The sequence below is a fragment of the Zophobas morio genome, unplaced genomic scaffold (assembly GCF_036711695.1).
Source record: "Zophobas morio isolate AGI-343-1 ecotype UQ-CSIRO unplaced genomic scaffold, CSIRO_AGI_Zmor_V1 ptg000006l, whole genome shotgun sequence".
Classification (NCBI taxonomy): Eukaryota; Metazoa; Arthropoda; class Insecta; order Coleoptera; family Tenebrionidae; genus Zophobas; species Zophobas morio.
The window spans coordinates 3,462,044-3,474,821 of NW_026972111.1; the positions used below are offsets into that span (position 1 = coordinate 3,462,044).

Here is a 12,778-nt window from a genome sequence, read left to right on the forward strand (position 1 = left end):
ATAAATTGTAAAAATAAAGAAAATAAAAAACCGAAACAAAAAATTGCAAATCGAGAATATGAAGAAATGAAAAAAAAAACGAATCGAAAAATTGAAAAGTTGGAAAATTTTCAAACGAAATCTGCAAAGTCTAAAAAATGAAGAAACAAAATTGAAGAATCGAAGAATTAAAAAAATTTAATACAATTGAAAAAATGTAGAATTGAAAGATATAAGAATTGAAACGTTCAAAAGTTGGAAAATCAGAAAACTAAACATTTTTTTCAAGTCTTCAAATTTAAATTTTTCAGTTTTTCCACTTTCCAATTTTTGAATTTTTAAATTTCGCAATTGTTCGATTCGAGTTTCTGGAGTTTTCAGTGTTTCGATGTTAGTTTTTTTCAATTTCAAGTTTTTAATTTTTTTGCTCCTGCATTTTTAGATTTTGTAATTTTTTTATTTCAACTTTCTCCAGTTTTCAATTTATTATTTTTTAGTTTTTCTGTTTTTTAATTTTTCATTTCTTAAAATTTTAGATTTGCAGTTGTTCTAGTTTTCATTTTAAACATGTAACAAATATAATTTAAAAAATTTTTCACCGTTTCGATTCACGTTTTAAGAATTTTTCCATGTTTTAATTATTGGATTTTAATTTTGATTTATTCGATTTTTTAATCAGTGTTACAGTTTTTCGACTTTACAATTTTGACGATTTTATAATTTTTCGATTTAGAAATTTTTGCGTTTTCTAATTTTTCGATTCGTTTTTTCCTCATTCCAGTTCTTCGAATCATTAATTTTTCCGATCTCGATTTTTAGTTTTTCAATGTTTTGATTTTTCGTTTATTGATTTCTTCGAGTTGCAATTTTTAGATTTTTCACCTTTTCGATTTTGCAATTTTTCATTTTTTCATTTTTCGAGTTTTCAAAAATTGAAAAAATTCACATTGAAAAACCGAAATATCGAAAAATTAAAAATCGAACTCTGGAGAAATTTTAAATCGAAAAATTGCTAAATATCAAAATTAAAGACAAAAATGAAAAACTGAAAAATCGCACATCCAAAAAATTGAAAAAAGATGCATAGAAAAAATAAAGAAAGTAAAAAACCGAAGCGAAAAATTGTAAATTCAAAATGGAAAAATTAAAAATTGAAAAATTCAAAAGCTGTAAAATTGAAAAACTGTTCGTTGTTTGTATGTATTTACTAAAATAAATTAATTAATTATACCTTCTTATCCTCCAGCAGTGTCTACAAAGTTTGGATAAGTGTTAATTTTTCACTTATAATTTTGATAATACCGGGTGTTTGGAAAATGGCGGGAAACTCTTCAGTACGTTATTACGGTGACAGCTTTTAGTTAGAAAATTGTCTGAATATGAACGTTGCCAAATTTACCATTAACAAGTGGTGTTTCAATAGAAATGGCAAAGACTATAATTTTATAAAAGTATGCGTGAATACCTCCAGCTTACTTTCTGATTTCTTAGTAACGATGGTGACTGAAATCCACCGTTTATTTTTTTAGGACATTGACCATAACAACCAGTAGTCAGTTATTGTTGTGCATTTTTATTAACAAAACAAGCCGTTATTTTTCATTAATAAATAAACCAAAAAACCCATTTAATAAAACATTAATAAATTATAAATAAAACCAACAAAAGAAAACTCATTCAAGCATAACCAACTAAATACTAGAGAAAATGCTCAAAATTCCTGCCTTTTTTTGTAAAAATTAGTCATCAGTACTTGCTAAGATAAAACTGATTTTGGCAAATGAGATAAGAAAAACGAATTAAAAAGAGACGAAAAAAAGCGAAAATTTGACAACATAAAAAGGGGCCTTAAGATTAAGACCAAGATCATTTCCTCAAGCCTCAAGTGTCGCAAAAACGAAATGTTTGTAAACTTTCATGACAAAATAACCACTTATCGATAACAAAACAAAATAACACTACGTGCTTCGAAAAAAAAAAACAAACACGAATCAGTCCTTGACCGTTCATGTAAACACTTGGTACAAGTAACCAGCCCCCTTAATCAGCGTCAGTTGCATAACGATGGACGAACAGGTAGATCGCATGTTCGATGAAGTTGCAAAACAATTTAACAGCACTGGAAAAGCGCTAAAAGAAGACGCGATACGTTTACAAGAATGGCTAGAAACACAACCGCACCTTCCGAAAATTTTGGGTACGTTTTTGAGCACATTCAACAAAAAATCTACTTTTTTTTATAGATGAACACGTTCTGTGTAATTTTTTGATCCTCAACAAGGGCAGCATTGAAGTTGCTAAACAAAAAATCGACAACTATTTTTCATTTAGAACAAAGTTACCGGAAATAATTTACGAAATGAATCCCAAGCTCCCTCATCACAAAGAATATAAAGATATGGTGTAAGTTATTATTTTTAAATGAGTAATAGTTAAGTAACATGATTTTTCGTAGATACCTGGTGGATCACCCGCAACTGACCGACGAGATGTACAAACTTACATTTTTCAAAGTAAAAGGAGAAACTGTCTCCCCTGACTATGACCCACTCAATTGTATGAGAAGATTGGTTAGCATGACAGAGTTAAAACTGCGATATGACGTCATGTGTGGTGACATTTTTGTAGGAGATTTGAGAGGAGTCACTTCGAACCTCGTTCTGAAAGTTACACCACTGATGGTTTACAAGGTTGTGGTTGTTCTATACGAAGTAAGACAGAATTAATCTACGTCACGATTTCAAAAAGCAGATTTTAGGGTGTTATCTCGTCACGTCTCAAAGCTGTGCACATGATAAATGTGCCACCAGTATTAACTAAATTGCTGACTGTGGTAAAAAGCTTTATCAAACCGAAATTATTTGAAAGGGTGAGTACGGACACGACAAATAAGGTAAAGTTAACTTTCATACTTCTTAAAGTTTTATGTTCATTCAGAAGAAGACGCTTTGAAGAAAGTTATTCCTTTGAATTTGCTACCTACTGATTTCGGCGGACAAGGATTATCTTTACAAGAGCTAGAAGGTAAGTTTTAGAACAAAAAAATCGTAAAAAAATAACAAAGTTGTAGATGCATTAGAAGCAAGATATGCACAAAATCAAGACCTGTTTGATCGTTTAGACGAAATTAAAGTAGACGAGAAACTGAGACCCGGGAAATTGCGGGATGATGATACTTTAGGGTTCTATGGTAGCTTTAAAAAAATCGAGATCGACTGAAGGTGTCGACTGAATAACCAGCAAGGTGGAGGTGGCCGACATTATTAAAAAAAAATTATAGTGATGTAGTACGTTTGTATTAATGAATAGATTACAGATTGAATCAACTCAATCAATGTGAATAAAAAAAAAATAAATGGGAATAATAAAAATCAAGGACCACTTCATCTGGACAGGCAAGTTTTTGTTTCTTTGTACGTCACTGGATTGAAATTTGCTATAACAGTAAGAAAATGTTTTGCATTATTCAGTCGAATATTCTGCAGGGTCTAATGTTTGTTACTTTTTGAAAATACAACAAAGAGTAGAAGTGGGAACCCCCTTCTTGTAATCATCAGCTTGCCGTTCGCCTTCTTGCATTGGCCACATTTTTAAAACACTCTCATTGCTAGTTATTAATTTCATTAGTTTTGTTACATAACATTGAGCTAGAAACAGTCAGTAAATTGCAAAAGGAAAAACTTGAAACTCAAACATCTGCACCGATACAACAACCTTCATACGCTGATTGCCTAAAAACAGTGAGTAAGAAATCAGTCGATGTTTTCATTAAGCATCTAGGTCCTGAAAAAGTAAAATCTGACAAAGTGTTAGAAAAAATTCGCAAAGATGTAAACCCTGTTGAATTGAATGTTCAAATTAACTCCACAAAAATATTAAACAGAGGTGTAGTTGTTAAATGTGCGAATGATTCTTCTTGCGATAAGCTCATAACCAAGTTAAAATCCTCGCTTGGTTCTGACTATAGTGTCGAAAAATCCCAAAAGTGGAACCCTCGTTTTTATGTTAGAGGTGCTGGCAAGAATGTTTCTACTATGGAAGACAAAGATCTAATTGACAACATCTTAATATTAAATGGTTTTGACATCCAAATGTATGCGAATCAAATCAAAGTTGTAAAAAGATTTGATTATAAGTATAATTGTAATTTCATTATTGAAGTAACTAGTGCCTTACGCAGAGAAATACTAAGTAATTGTAATGGTAGAATATATGTTGATTGGAGCTTGTGTTCATGTTCCGACCATCTGATTGTTAGACGTTGTTTTAAATGCTCCAAATTTGGTCATCTCAGCTCTAAATTTACAAGTAATACGCAAATATGTCACGAGTGCTCTGACAATCACTTTTCCAAAGATTGCAATTCTGACCACCTCAAAACCATAAATTGTATTGAATACGCGGAGCGTAATAAGTCATCAAATATCGATATCAACCACTATGCTGGAGATGAGCAGAAGTGCATTGTTTATAGGAATAGGCTAAAAGACTTACGCGACCGAATTGATTATGGTTCATAGTTCAGATCTTATTAACGATATGGGTTCAACAAAAATAAATTTAAATTGTCTTAAAATTGCACATCTAAATGTAAGATCGCTTTTTACGGGGTTTGTTGAATTTACAAGCTTAATCACTTCCAATAATTTTGATTCGGTAGCTGTTACTGAGACTTGGTTGTCTGAGGATATCCCTTCTGCTGTGGTTGGTATTGATGGTTACAAATTATATAGAGCTGATCGGTCTAGAACGGGCGGCGGTGTTGGTATCTATGTGAAGAATTGTTTGAATAGCGATGTAGTTCTCCATGACTATTGTGGTGTCTGGTATCGAATTTTTGTGTATCAGACTTCAACTAAATAAACATTCGCTGCCCATTTGTGTATTCTATAAATATGCTTCTTCTTTAAACGATGCCACCGAATTCTTTGACAACTTTTTATCTTTTATTACTCCACAGTACGATAATATATTAATAACTGGCGACCTGAATGAAGATTTTCATTTCAATAATAAGCTAAATGATTGTTTTGTTGCCTATGGTTTTCAACAAATCATCTCTGAAAGTACCAGAGTTACGCGAAATCCTGAGACGTTGATCGATCCTATTTTTATCAATAATAATGCATTATTTCGTAGAAGTGGAGTTATAAATGCTGATCTAATATCTGATCATCGTCTAGCCTTTTGCATATTAGACATAAATATTCCTAAAATGACTCCTAAATATACTACATACAGAGACTTTAAAAACTTCTTGCATGATAAATTTATGTTAGACTTAAATAAAAAATCTTTGGATAACATTTATTACATCCTCAATATTGAAGATAAAATCAGGTACCTTAACACAACTGTGTTAGAATTATTTGACTATCACGCTCCGTTCAAAACCTCGTTCATTTCAAAGCCCTATGCACCTTGCCTCACCCCTTCTATTAAAGAATTGATGAAACAAAGAAATCGAGCATTAAGTTTATATAAGCAAACTAAATCTGCTCAGCACTGGCTATTTTATAAGCAGCTAAGAAATTCTACGGTTGCTGCACTGAAACGGGAAAAAAAAGTGTACTTAGATTATGAAAGTAATACTTCAAACAAAAAAAGACTATGGGTTGCACTAAAAAAGTTAAATATTCAAAAAAAAGTTAAAGGATGTGATCTATCTACATTCAGTGCTGATGAAATAAATGAATATTTTTTGTCAGTATTCACTCCTCCTCAAAACTGTGTTGAAGCTGCTAATAACATAAAAGGTATCAAATATAAACCAAATAGTAACTTTAAATTTTCATTGGCCACTGAGGAGGAAGTGTTTCAAATCATAAATAGCTTGAAATCTAATGCTATGGGTATTGATGGTATCTCTGCTTACATGATTAAATTATGTTGTCCTAATATAGTTCAGCCAATTACTCACTTTATTAATTGCTGTCTGGAGACTGGATACTTTCCAGAATTATGGAAAGTGGCTTTAATTCATCCTATTCTCAAAATCGACGAGGTAAACTCTCCAGAAGACCTAAGACCAATAAGTATTCTTCCAACATTATCTAAAGTCTTAGAAAAATGCATCTAAGGTATAATCAAATCTTTAATTTTATAGTAAAAGAAGAGATATTATCTGAAGATCAATCTGGTTTTCGCAAGGGATATAGCACAACGACAGCTCTAGCTTCTGTTATCGATGATTGCCTGATTGAACTTGACAGAAACCACGCAAGTATTGTAACTCTTTTGGATTATTCAAAAGCTTTTGATACTTTGGACCACCACCTCCTATGCACAAAACTGGAATATTATGGGTTCGATCAAATTTCTGTTTCTTTTTTTAAATCATATTTACAAAATCGACATCAACAAGTTGTAACCGAGTCTGGTATATCTAAAATCGGCTTAATAACATCAGGCGTACCGCAAGGCTCGGTCTTAGGCCCAATTCTTTTCACTATATATACTTCCCAATTGTTGCAGATACCTTCAGTATCTAAAAAGAGAGCCTTTGCAGATGACACCCAAATGCAGCATCATTTCCTACCTAACGAAGTTGATATAGCATCTAACCATATAAATAATGACTTACAAAATATAGCAAATGTTTCATCTGATATTAACCTCCAACTGAATATGAATAAATGCAAAGTTATTTGCTTCGCTCCCCGAAAATTTAAAAATGTTCTTTTTGACAATATTAATGTTAAATTTGATAATATAAAACTACCAGTTTTACATACTGTAAGAAATTTGGGATTGGTGATTGATGACGATATTCGTTTTAAGACCCATATTTCTAACATTATTAAAAAATCTTATGTAGGATTAAAACTTCTTTATTCAAATTACCTTTTACTCAATTTTAAATTGAGGAAGAAATTATGTGAGTCTCTTGTCTTGTCATATATAAATTATTGCCTAGTAATATATTACCCATGTCTTGACAGTATTGATAAATACCGTCTTTAAAAAATCCAAAATAATTGTTGTCGTTTCATTTTTGGTTTGAGGAAATTTGATCATGTGTCTCAGAAAATCTGTGAGCTCGGTTGGATGAAAATTGACAAATTGTTTCATATCACCTATTTATCTCTGCTTTCAAGTTATTTTCCTCTAACTCTCCGCCGTACTTGCGTTGTAAATTTCATACAAGGAAAAGTATGTTAAACTCAAGTCTTCCATTAAGGAATCTTAAAGAACTGTCAATGCCAAAGCATTATGCATCTATCTTTCAGAGATCTTTCACGTACAATATTATCAAAGTTTACAATACATTTTTTTTAGAGTTTAATTCAAGTTCCTCCATCAATTGTTTTAGGAAAAAAATTAAAAAATGTTTGGTTAATACTTAGGTTTAAGTTTATTATTGTGGTTCTCTTGCTTGTTGTTATTTTTTGTTATTATTATTATTATTATTTGTATAAATTTAGTTTCTAATTATGGATTATTTAATTTAGATTTAACTGGTTTAATTTGTTTAATTTGATCATTACCTAGCTGAATCCTGTCTAGATATTTAATCCGTTTTTCTGTACAAACTGTTTGGTTAGTTTTATTTTCTTGTAAATCTAAGGTTAAGTGGAATAGCCTGTGGCTAAACTTCGCCTATTATTATTTAATAAAGTCCTATTATTATTATTATTATTAACATTACACAACAATTTGCATATCTTGTATTTTTGATCCGACAAAAAAACGCTTTAGTGTATATATTATTTCTAAATTATCAATATAAATGTAAAACACCAGACAGTGGAGATCCCCAAGATTCTTTAAAATTCTTTCAAAAATAAACCAATATTATTCGTTCACGATCTTTATATAGTAGGGTTGACCATGAAAATCTAGTGAGTTTGTTGGTATTCGATGCAGAAGAATAAAAATTCCCTGAACTTTTTTCGTTAGGTTATGTTATACTAAATTAAAAAATATGCCAGAAATATAAACATTGTTGCCGATACTTTCAGTTTTCAGTAGCAATGACGATGTTAACGGTATCCATTTCTTAGAAAGCATAAAACTTTACGCTATTTAAAACAGTTGTTCGGCTTTTTGTAAGTGTTTATTTCATATGTAAGGAACAAACACTAAAATTTCACTTAAACATTGTTTTTATATGAATGGGGGTTCTCCATACGACGATTGTCGCATGCCACGTTTAGCATCTCATCTTTAATTCTCAATCATCAGTTCGTTCTGCTCGCCCCACTCTTCTTAGAAATGGAGATTTCGACCTTTGTGAACAGCCTATTTCCCTATCTAGGGTTGGTAAAAGACAACAACCTTGCTCTAGTGCTTTGATGAGTTTAGCTCTTCTGAAACATTTTTCCGGCCTTAAATTGAATGATTTATCTATATAGCTATTACTAATGCTTACGTAAGTGCTCTTTATTTGCTTTTACTAAGTACTTCCAAACGCTTACTAATAAGAACGTTACTATACGCCTTCTCCAGGTCCATGAAGAGTTATAAAAAAAAATGAATATGCTTAATTTTGGTGTAAAGTAACAACGTGGATGATCTAACTAAAATTATACTTTTTTTTGTTGTACGTCACGTAGTTTTTCACATACTACCTTGGTAAATTTAGAACGAAAGATGCGTAAAAATATCACCCCCCGACAAGCTACAGTTCACTCCATTTCCACCCAGCGAAATAATGAAAGGATGTATGGATTCGTATGAAAGATTTCCCATATTTTTTTCCCAATCTGCCAAAATAAGTTTTTCACAATGTTTACAAAAATTTTGCCACATGCCTGGAGTACATTTAGAAAGCACCTCAAGCCATAAATTCTCCACCCTATTTTTTTAATGAAGATTTAGAATTTATTTCTAAATCCGGACTACGACTCTTTTATCAAAATGTACGCGGACTTCGAACTAAAACATCATCAGCACTTCTATCGTCATTACATATGGACTATGATGTAATTGTTCTCACCGAAACTTGGTTGTGTAGTGATATAACAGACAGTGAAATATTTGATTCAAAATTTACAGTTTTTCGTCGTGATCGTAATCCAACGTCTACTAAAAAAACTAGGGGTGGAGGTGTACTTATTGCTGTGCGAGCTGATCTGTCATCTAGTAAACTAAGCTTTCCTGATTCAATAAGTGAAGAACTAGTTATATGTATCAATTAGTTTTAATCAAAGTTTTATAGTATGCGATGCGGTCTATATTCCACCTAACTCCGATTTAAACTCTTACTTGGACAATATTTCATCGATGGACTTCATCCGAACAACATTTCCTGATGCTAACATTTGCATCGCAGGTGATTACAACTTACCAAATTTTTCTCCTCATTGGAGTTATTTCAGCATAATTATGAGATTAATAAAAACGGTGTTATTCTTGACTTAATATTAACATCGTCTTCGTCGACAGAAGTTCATAGTGAAGATTTTGGATTAGTTACCGTGGATGACCATGATCCTTCACTCTGTATAATTCTCCCCACAAATCATGCAACTTCCAAAATTGTGCCTTCAATCAGTTGGTACTATAACTTCAAAAAAGCCAATTATCACTTTTTAAATAACTATTTTTCAGCTATAAACTGGGGTTCTCTTTTGCAATATTCAGATATTAAAGCTACAATTGAAACTTTCTACTCCATTGTTCATGAGGCTATTGATATCTGTACTCCTAAAACTAGTAAGCCCAATATTCCTTTTCCAGTATGGTTTAAGCCAAATACTGTTAAACTTGTAAATAAAAAGCGTAGATTATTCTCATTATACAGATCTACATTGGATGTAACCCATTATAATCATTTTAAAGCGGTTCGTAGACTAGCTAAGGCTGCAATAAAAGAAGACCACGATAACTATATATGTTTCGTTGAAAATAACGTTCATAATAATACTAAAGTCTTCTGTTACTACGTAAATGCCAAAAGTTGCAATTCTAAATCTAGTGTACCGAAAAATATGCACTACCAAGATTTACACTCCTCTGATCCCCAAACGATTGCCAATATGTTTGCTAAGTACTTTAAGGCTGTATATGATTCAAACGTGAACAACCATAGCCCTGAATTAAATCCCTCTTTGTTTCTGAATAACGTTAATTTACATGATATTGACTTAAATCCTGACTTGACTCGAAACAAATTATTAATTCTAAAACCTAGTTTAAATCCAGGACCAGATGGAATTCCTCCTTATTTCCGAAATCAGTGTGCTAGTAGCTTAGCCTGGCCTGTCTTTTTACTCTACAGAAAATCTATCGACACTGGTATTTGTCCCAGTATTTGGAAACAATCTCATGTGATTCCCCTGCATAAAACTGGAGACAAATCTGAAGTTACTAATTACCGACCTATATCGATTATTTCTGCTTTATGTGAGGGTTTAGAATCAATTATTAGTGAACAACTTATTCGACTGTACAGAAACATCCTTTCACCGCATCAACATGGATTCCTTCCTAGAAGTACAGTGACCAATCTTGCTATATATACAATGCAAATTATCGATGCTTTTGAAGATGGATGCCAGGTTGGCTCGGTCTATTTAGATTTTAGTAAAGCGTTTGATCGTGTTAACCATGCTCTTATTCTAATGAAAAAACTTTGGTATCTCGGTATTTGTGGTCAACTTCACACATGGATTTTCTCTTATATTACCAATCGTATTCAAATAATTTCGTTAAAGGGATTTCTATCCGATCCTCTCTTAATACCTTCCGGAGTTCCCCAAGGCAGTCATCTTGGTCCAATACTCTTCCTACTATTTATTAATGATCTTGCAGTATCCCTCTCTACATCGAATCTACTGCTTTTTGCTGATGATTTAAAAATTTTTTCCAAGATAAGTTCCTTTGAAGATTGTTATCGGCTCCAAGCAGCCCTGGATGTTACTACGAAGTGGTGTATTAATAATAATATGTTGCTCAACAATGACAAGTGCAAGATTATAATATTCTCTAGAAAATTATGTAACTATGTATTCGCCTACACTATAAATAATAAGCTTTTGGAAAGAGTGAATGAAATTAAAGATCTAGGAATAGTTTTTGATTCTGAACTACGCTTTAATAGCCACATCGATTATATTATTAATAAGTCATATCGTGTAAGTGGCTTCATAAAAAGGATGACCAGAGATTTTCACTGCGTTGCTGCTGTTCGTAAGTTTTTTATTACACTAGTTAGACCTATCTTAGAGTATGGCATAATTATTTGGTTTCCTTTTTATGAAGTCCACGTAACAAGACTAGAAAGAGTGCAGAGAAAAATGTGTAACTTTTTAATTTTCAAGATGGGGCTTAATAAATCGCAATATAATTATGATCAGAGACTTAATCTAACGGAATTGAAACGCGTTTTGAAATTTAAGCTACGATTTGGGTTTAAACTCTTGCATAATCAAATTGATTGTCCACAGCTTTTGTTGCTTTTAAATTTCAAAGCGCCTTTAGTTAATAGTTTGTCTCTTTAGAAAAACTAATTTTGGTTTAAATAGCTCGGTTGTTAATAAAATTGTGACTGCTATAAACAATCTACCAGTTAATTTAGATATTTTTAATTGTAAGGAGAGTACATTTAATTTTTATTTAATTCCTGCATTTCACACTTTTTACTAGAAAAAGTGGGTGGTTTATCCAACTGAACAGGATGATACGGTGCATTGTCTAAAACCACCACACATTTTTGGTTCAGCTTTGCCAAAGCAGGAATGAGCTGATTAACCACCCAATTTTGAAAAATTTTCCCGTTGAATAGTAAACCTTGATCCTTCACTTTTAATTTTGGTGGGATTGCTTTTTAGATCAGTATCGTGCACCCAGCGACGAATGGACGAACCATTTTGATAGATCCATGTTTCATCCAAATACACGAAAGTCAAATTTTCACAAGAATTTACAAACTGTAAATATGTTCTCAAAAAAATAATTTTTGGCTGCAAGGACATGTTTTTGTTCACATTGAATTTTGCGACCATTTACTTCCCTGCGTTTCTAACCCATTGACTTAAGAATTTTGTATAAAACCTTACCTTCGGCAAGCAAAGAAACAATGGTAAAGAAAAATGCTACCACGCAAAATGGAAACAAAGACGAACAGGACAACCAGAACGCCACCAGCCTCAATAACAACTGGAAAAAGGTAGAACACAAAAAATCTAAGAAACGGGAAACCATTGTAGGAAATGCTAACTTGACCGACATCAAAACTGTCCCAAGAAATGCGTATGTGTATGTTAGTCGATTTCAAGTAAAACGACTGAAGCAGACCTGGAAAACTTCTTACGCAAAGATTTTCCGGAAAATAAATGCGAGTTACTAAAGAGCAACTTTCCAACTACTCATGCCCGGTTTAAAGTGACAATAGATCTTACAAATCTTGACAAAAGTAGAAACCCTGACGTATGGCCAAAAGGAGCTCAAATATCCCGGTTTTTTCATCCGAGAAAAATCATAAACCAGACAGGATAAAAGATCGTACCCCAAACCATCGAGAAGACAATGACGACTCGAGCCAGCGCTTGAGAATATTGAACTTTAATGTAAGGAGTTTACGCAACAAAGTTGACGAACTAAATATATATGTGTACGAGTTGGATTTTCCTGAAGTGTTGTGCTTCACTGAGTCATGGCTGTCAACAGAAGAAGTAAACGAACTTCGATTTGACGGATATAAGGTCGGAGCTCGTTTCTGCCGTTCTGGACAACAGGGGGGAGGTGTTATTATTTTAGTGCGTAAGGATTTATTCTTTGAGGAGATTGACGTAAAAAAATTTGCACGTGAGAAATTGTTAGAAGTTAGTTGCATCAAACTAAATTTAAGCAAATG

General features: G+C 32.4%; 2 protein-coding genes across 2 annotated transcripts in view; one reads left to right on the forward strand and one right to left on the reverse strand.

Moving 5' to 3' along the window:
- LOC135123350 (chromosome transmission fidelity protein 18 homolog) overlaps positions 1 to 12,778 on the reverse strand; it is a 156,427-nt gene that overhangs the window by 28,702 nt on the left and 114,947 nt on the right. The gene's annotated exons all lie outside the window — the stretch shown is intronic.
- LOC135123345 (alpha-tocopherol transfer protein-like) lies at positions 1,722 to 4,029 on the forward strand. Its single transcript, XM_064047905.1, has 6 exons — positions 1,722 to 2,176; positions 2,223 to 2,382; positions 2,435 to 2,690; positions 2,738 to 2,848; positions 2,901 to 3,003; positions 3,050 to 4,029. The coding sequence occupies exons 1-6, from the start codon at positions 2,044 to 2,046 to the stop codon at positions 3,196 to 3,198; spliced, it is 912 nt and encodes a 303-aa protein (XP_063903975.1). The 5' UTR covers positions 1,722 to 2,043; the 3' UTR covers positions 3,199 to 4,029.

Excerpts from the sequence above, each read along its gene's own strand:
- LOC135123345 (XM_064047905.1), top strand. The coding sequence starts at position 2,044 with ATGGACGAACAGGTAGATCGCATGTTCGATGAAGTTGCAAAACAATTT. Across the intron at positions 2,177-2,222 it reads GCACCTTCCGAAAATTTTGG|ATGAACACGTTCTGTGTAAT; the intron begins GTACGTTTTTGA and ends TTTTTTTTATAG. Across the intron at positions 2,383-2,434 it reads AAAGAATATAAAGATATGGT|ATACCTGGTGGATCACCCGC; the intron begins GTAAGTTATTAT and ends GATTTTTCGTAG.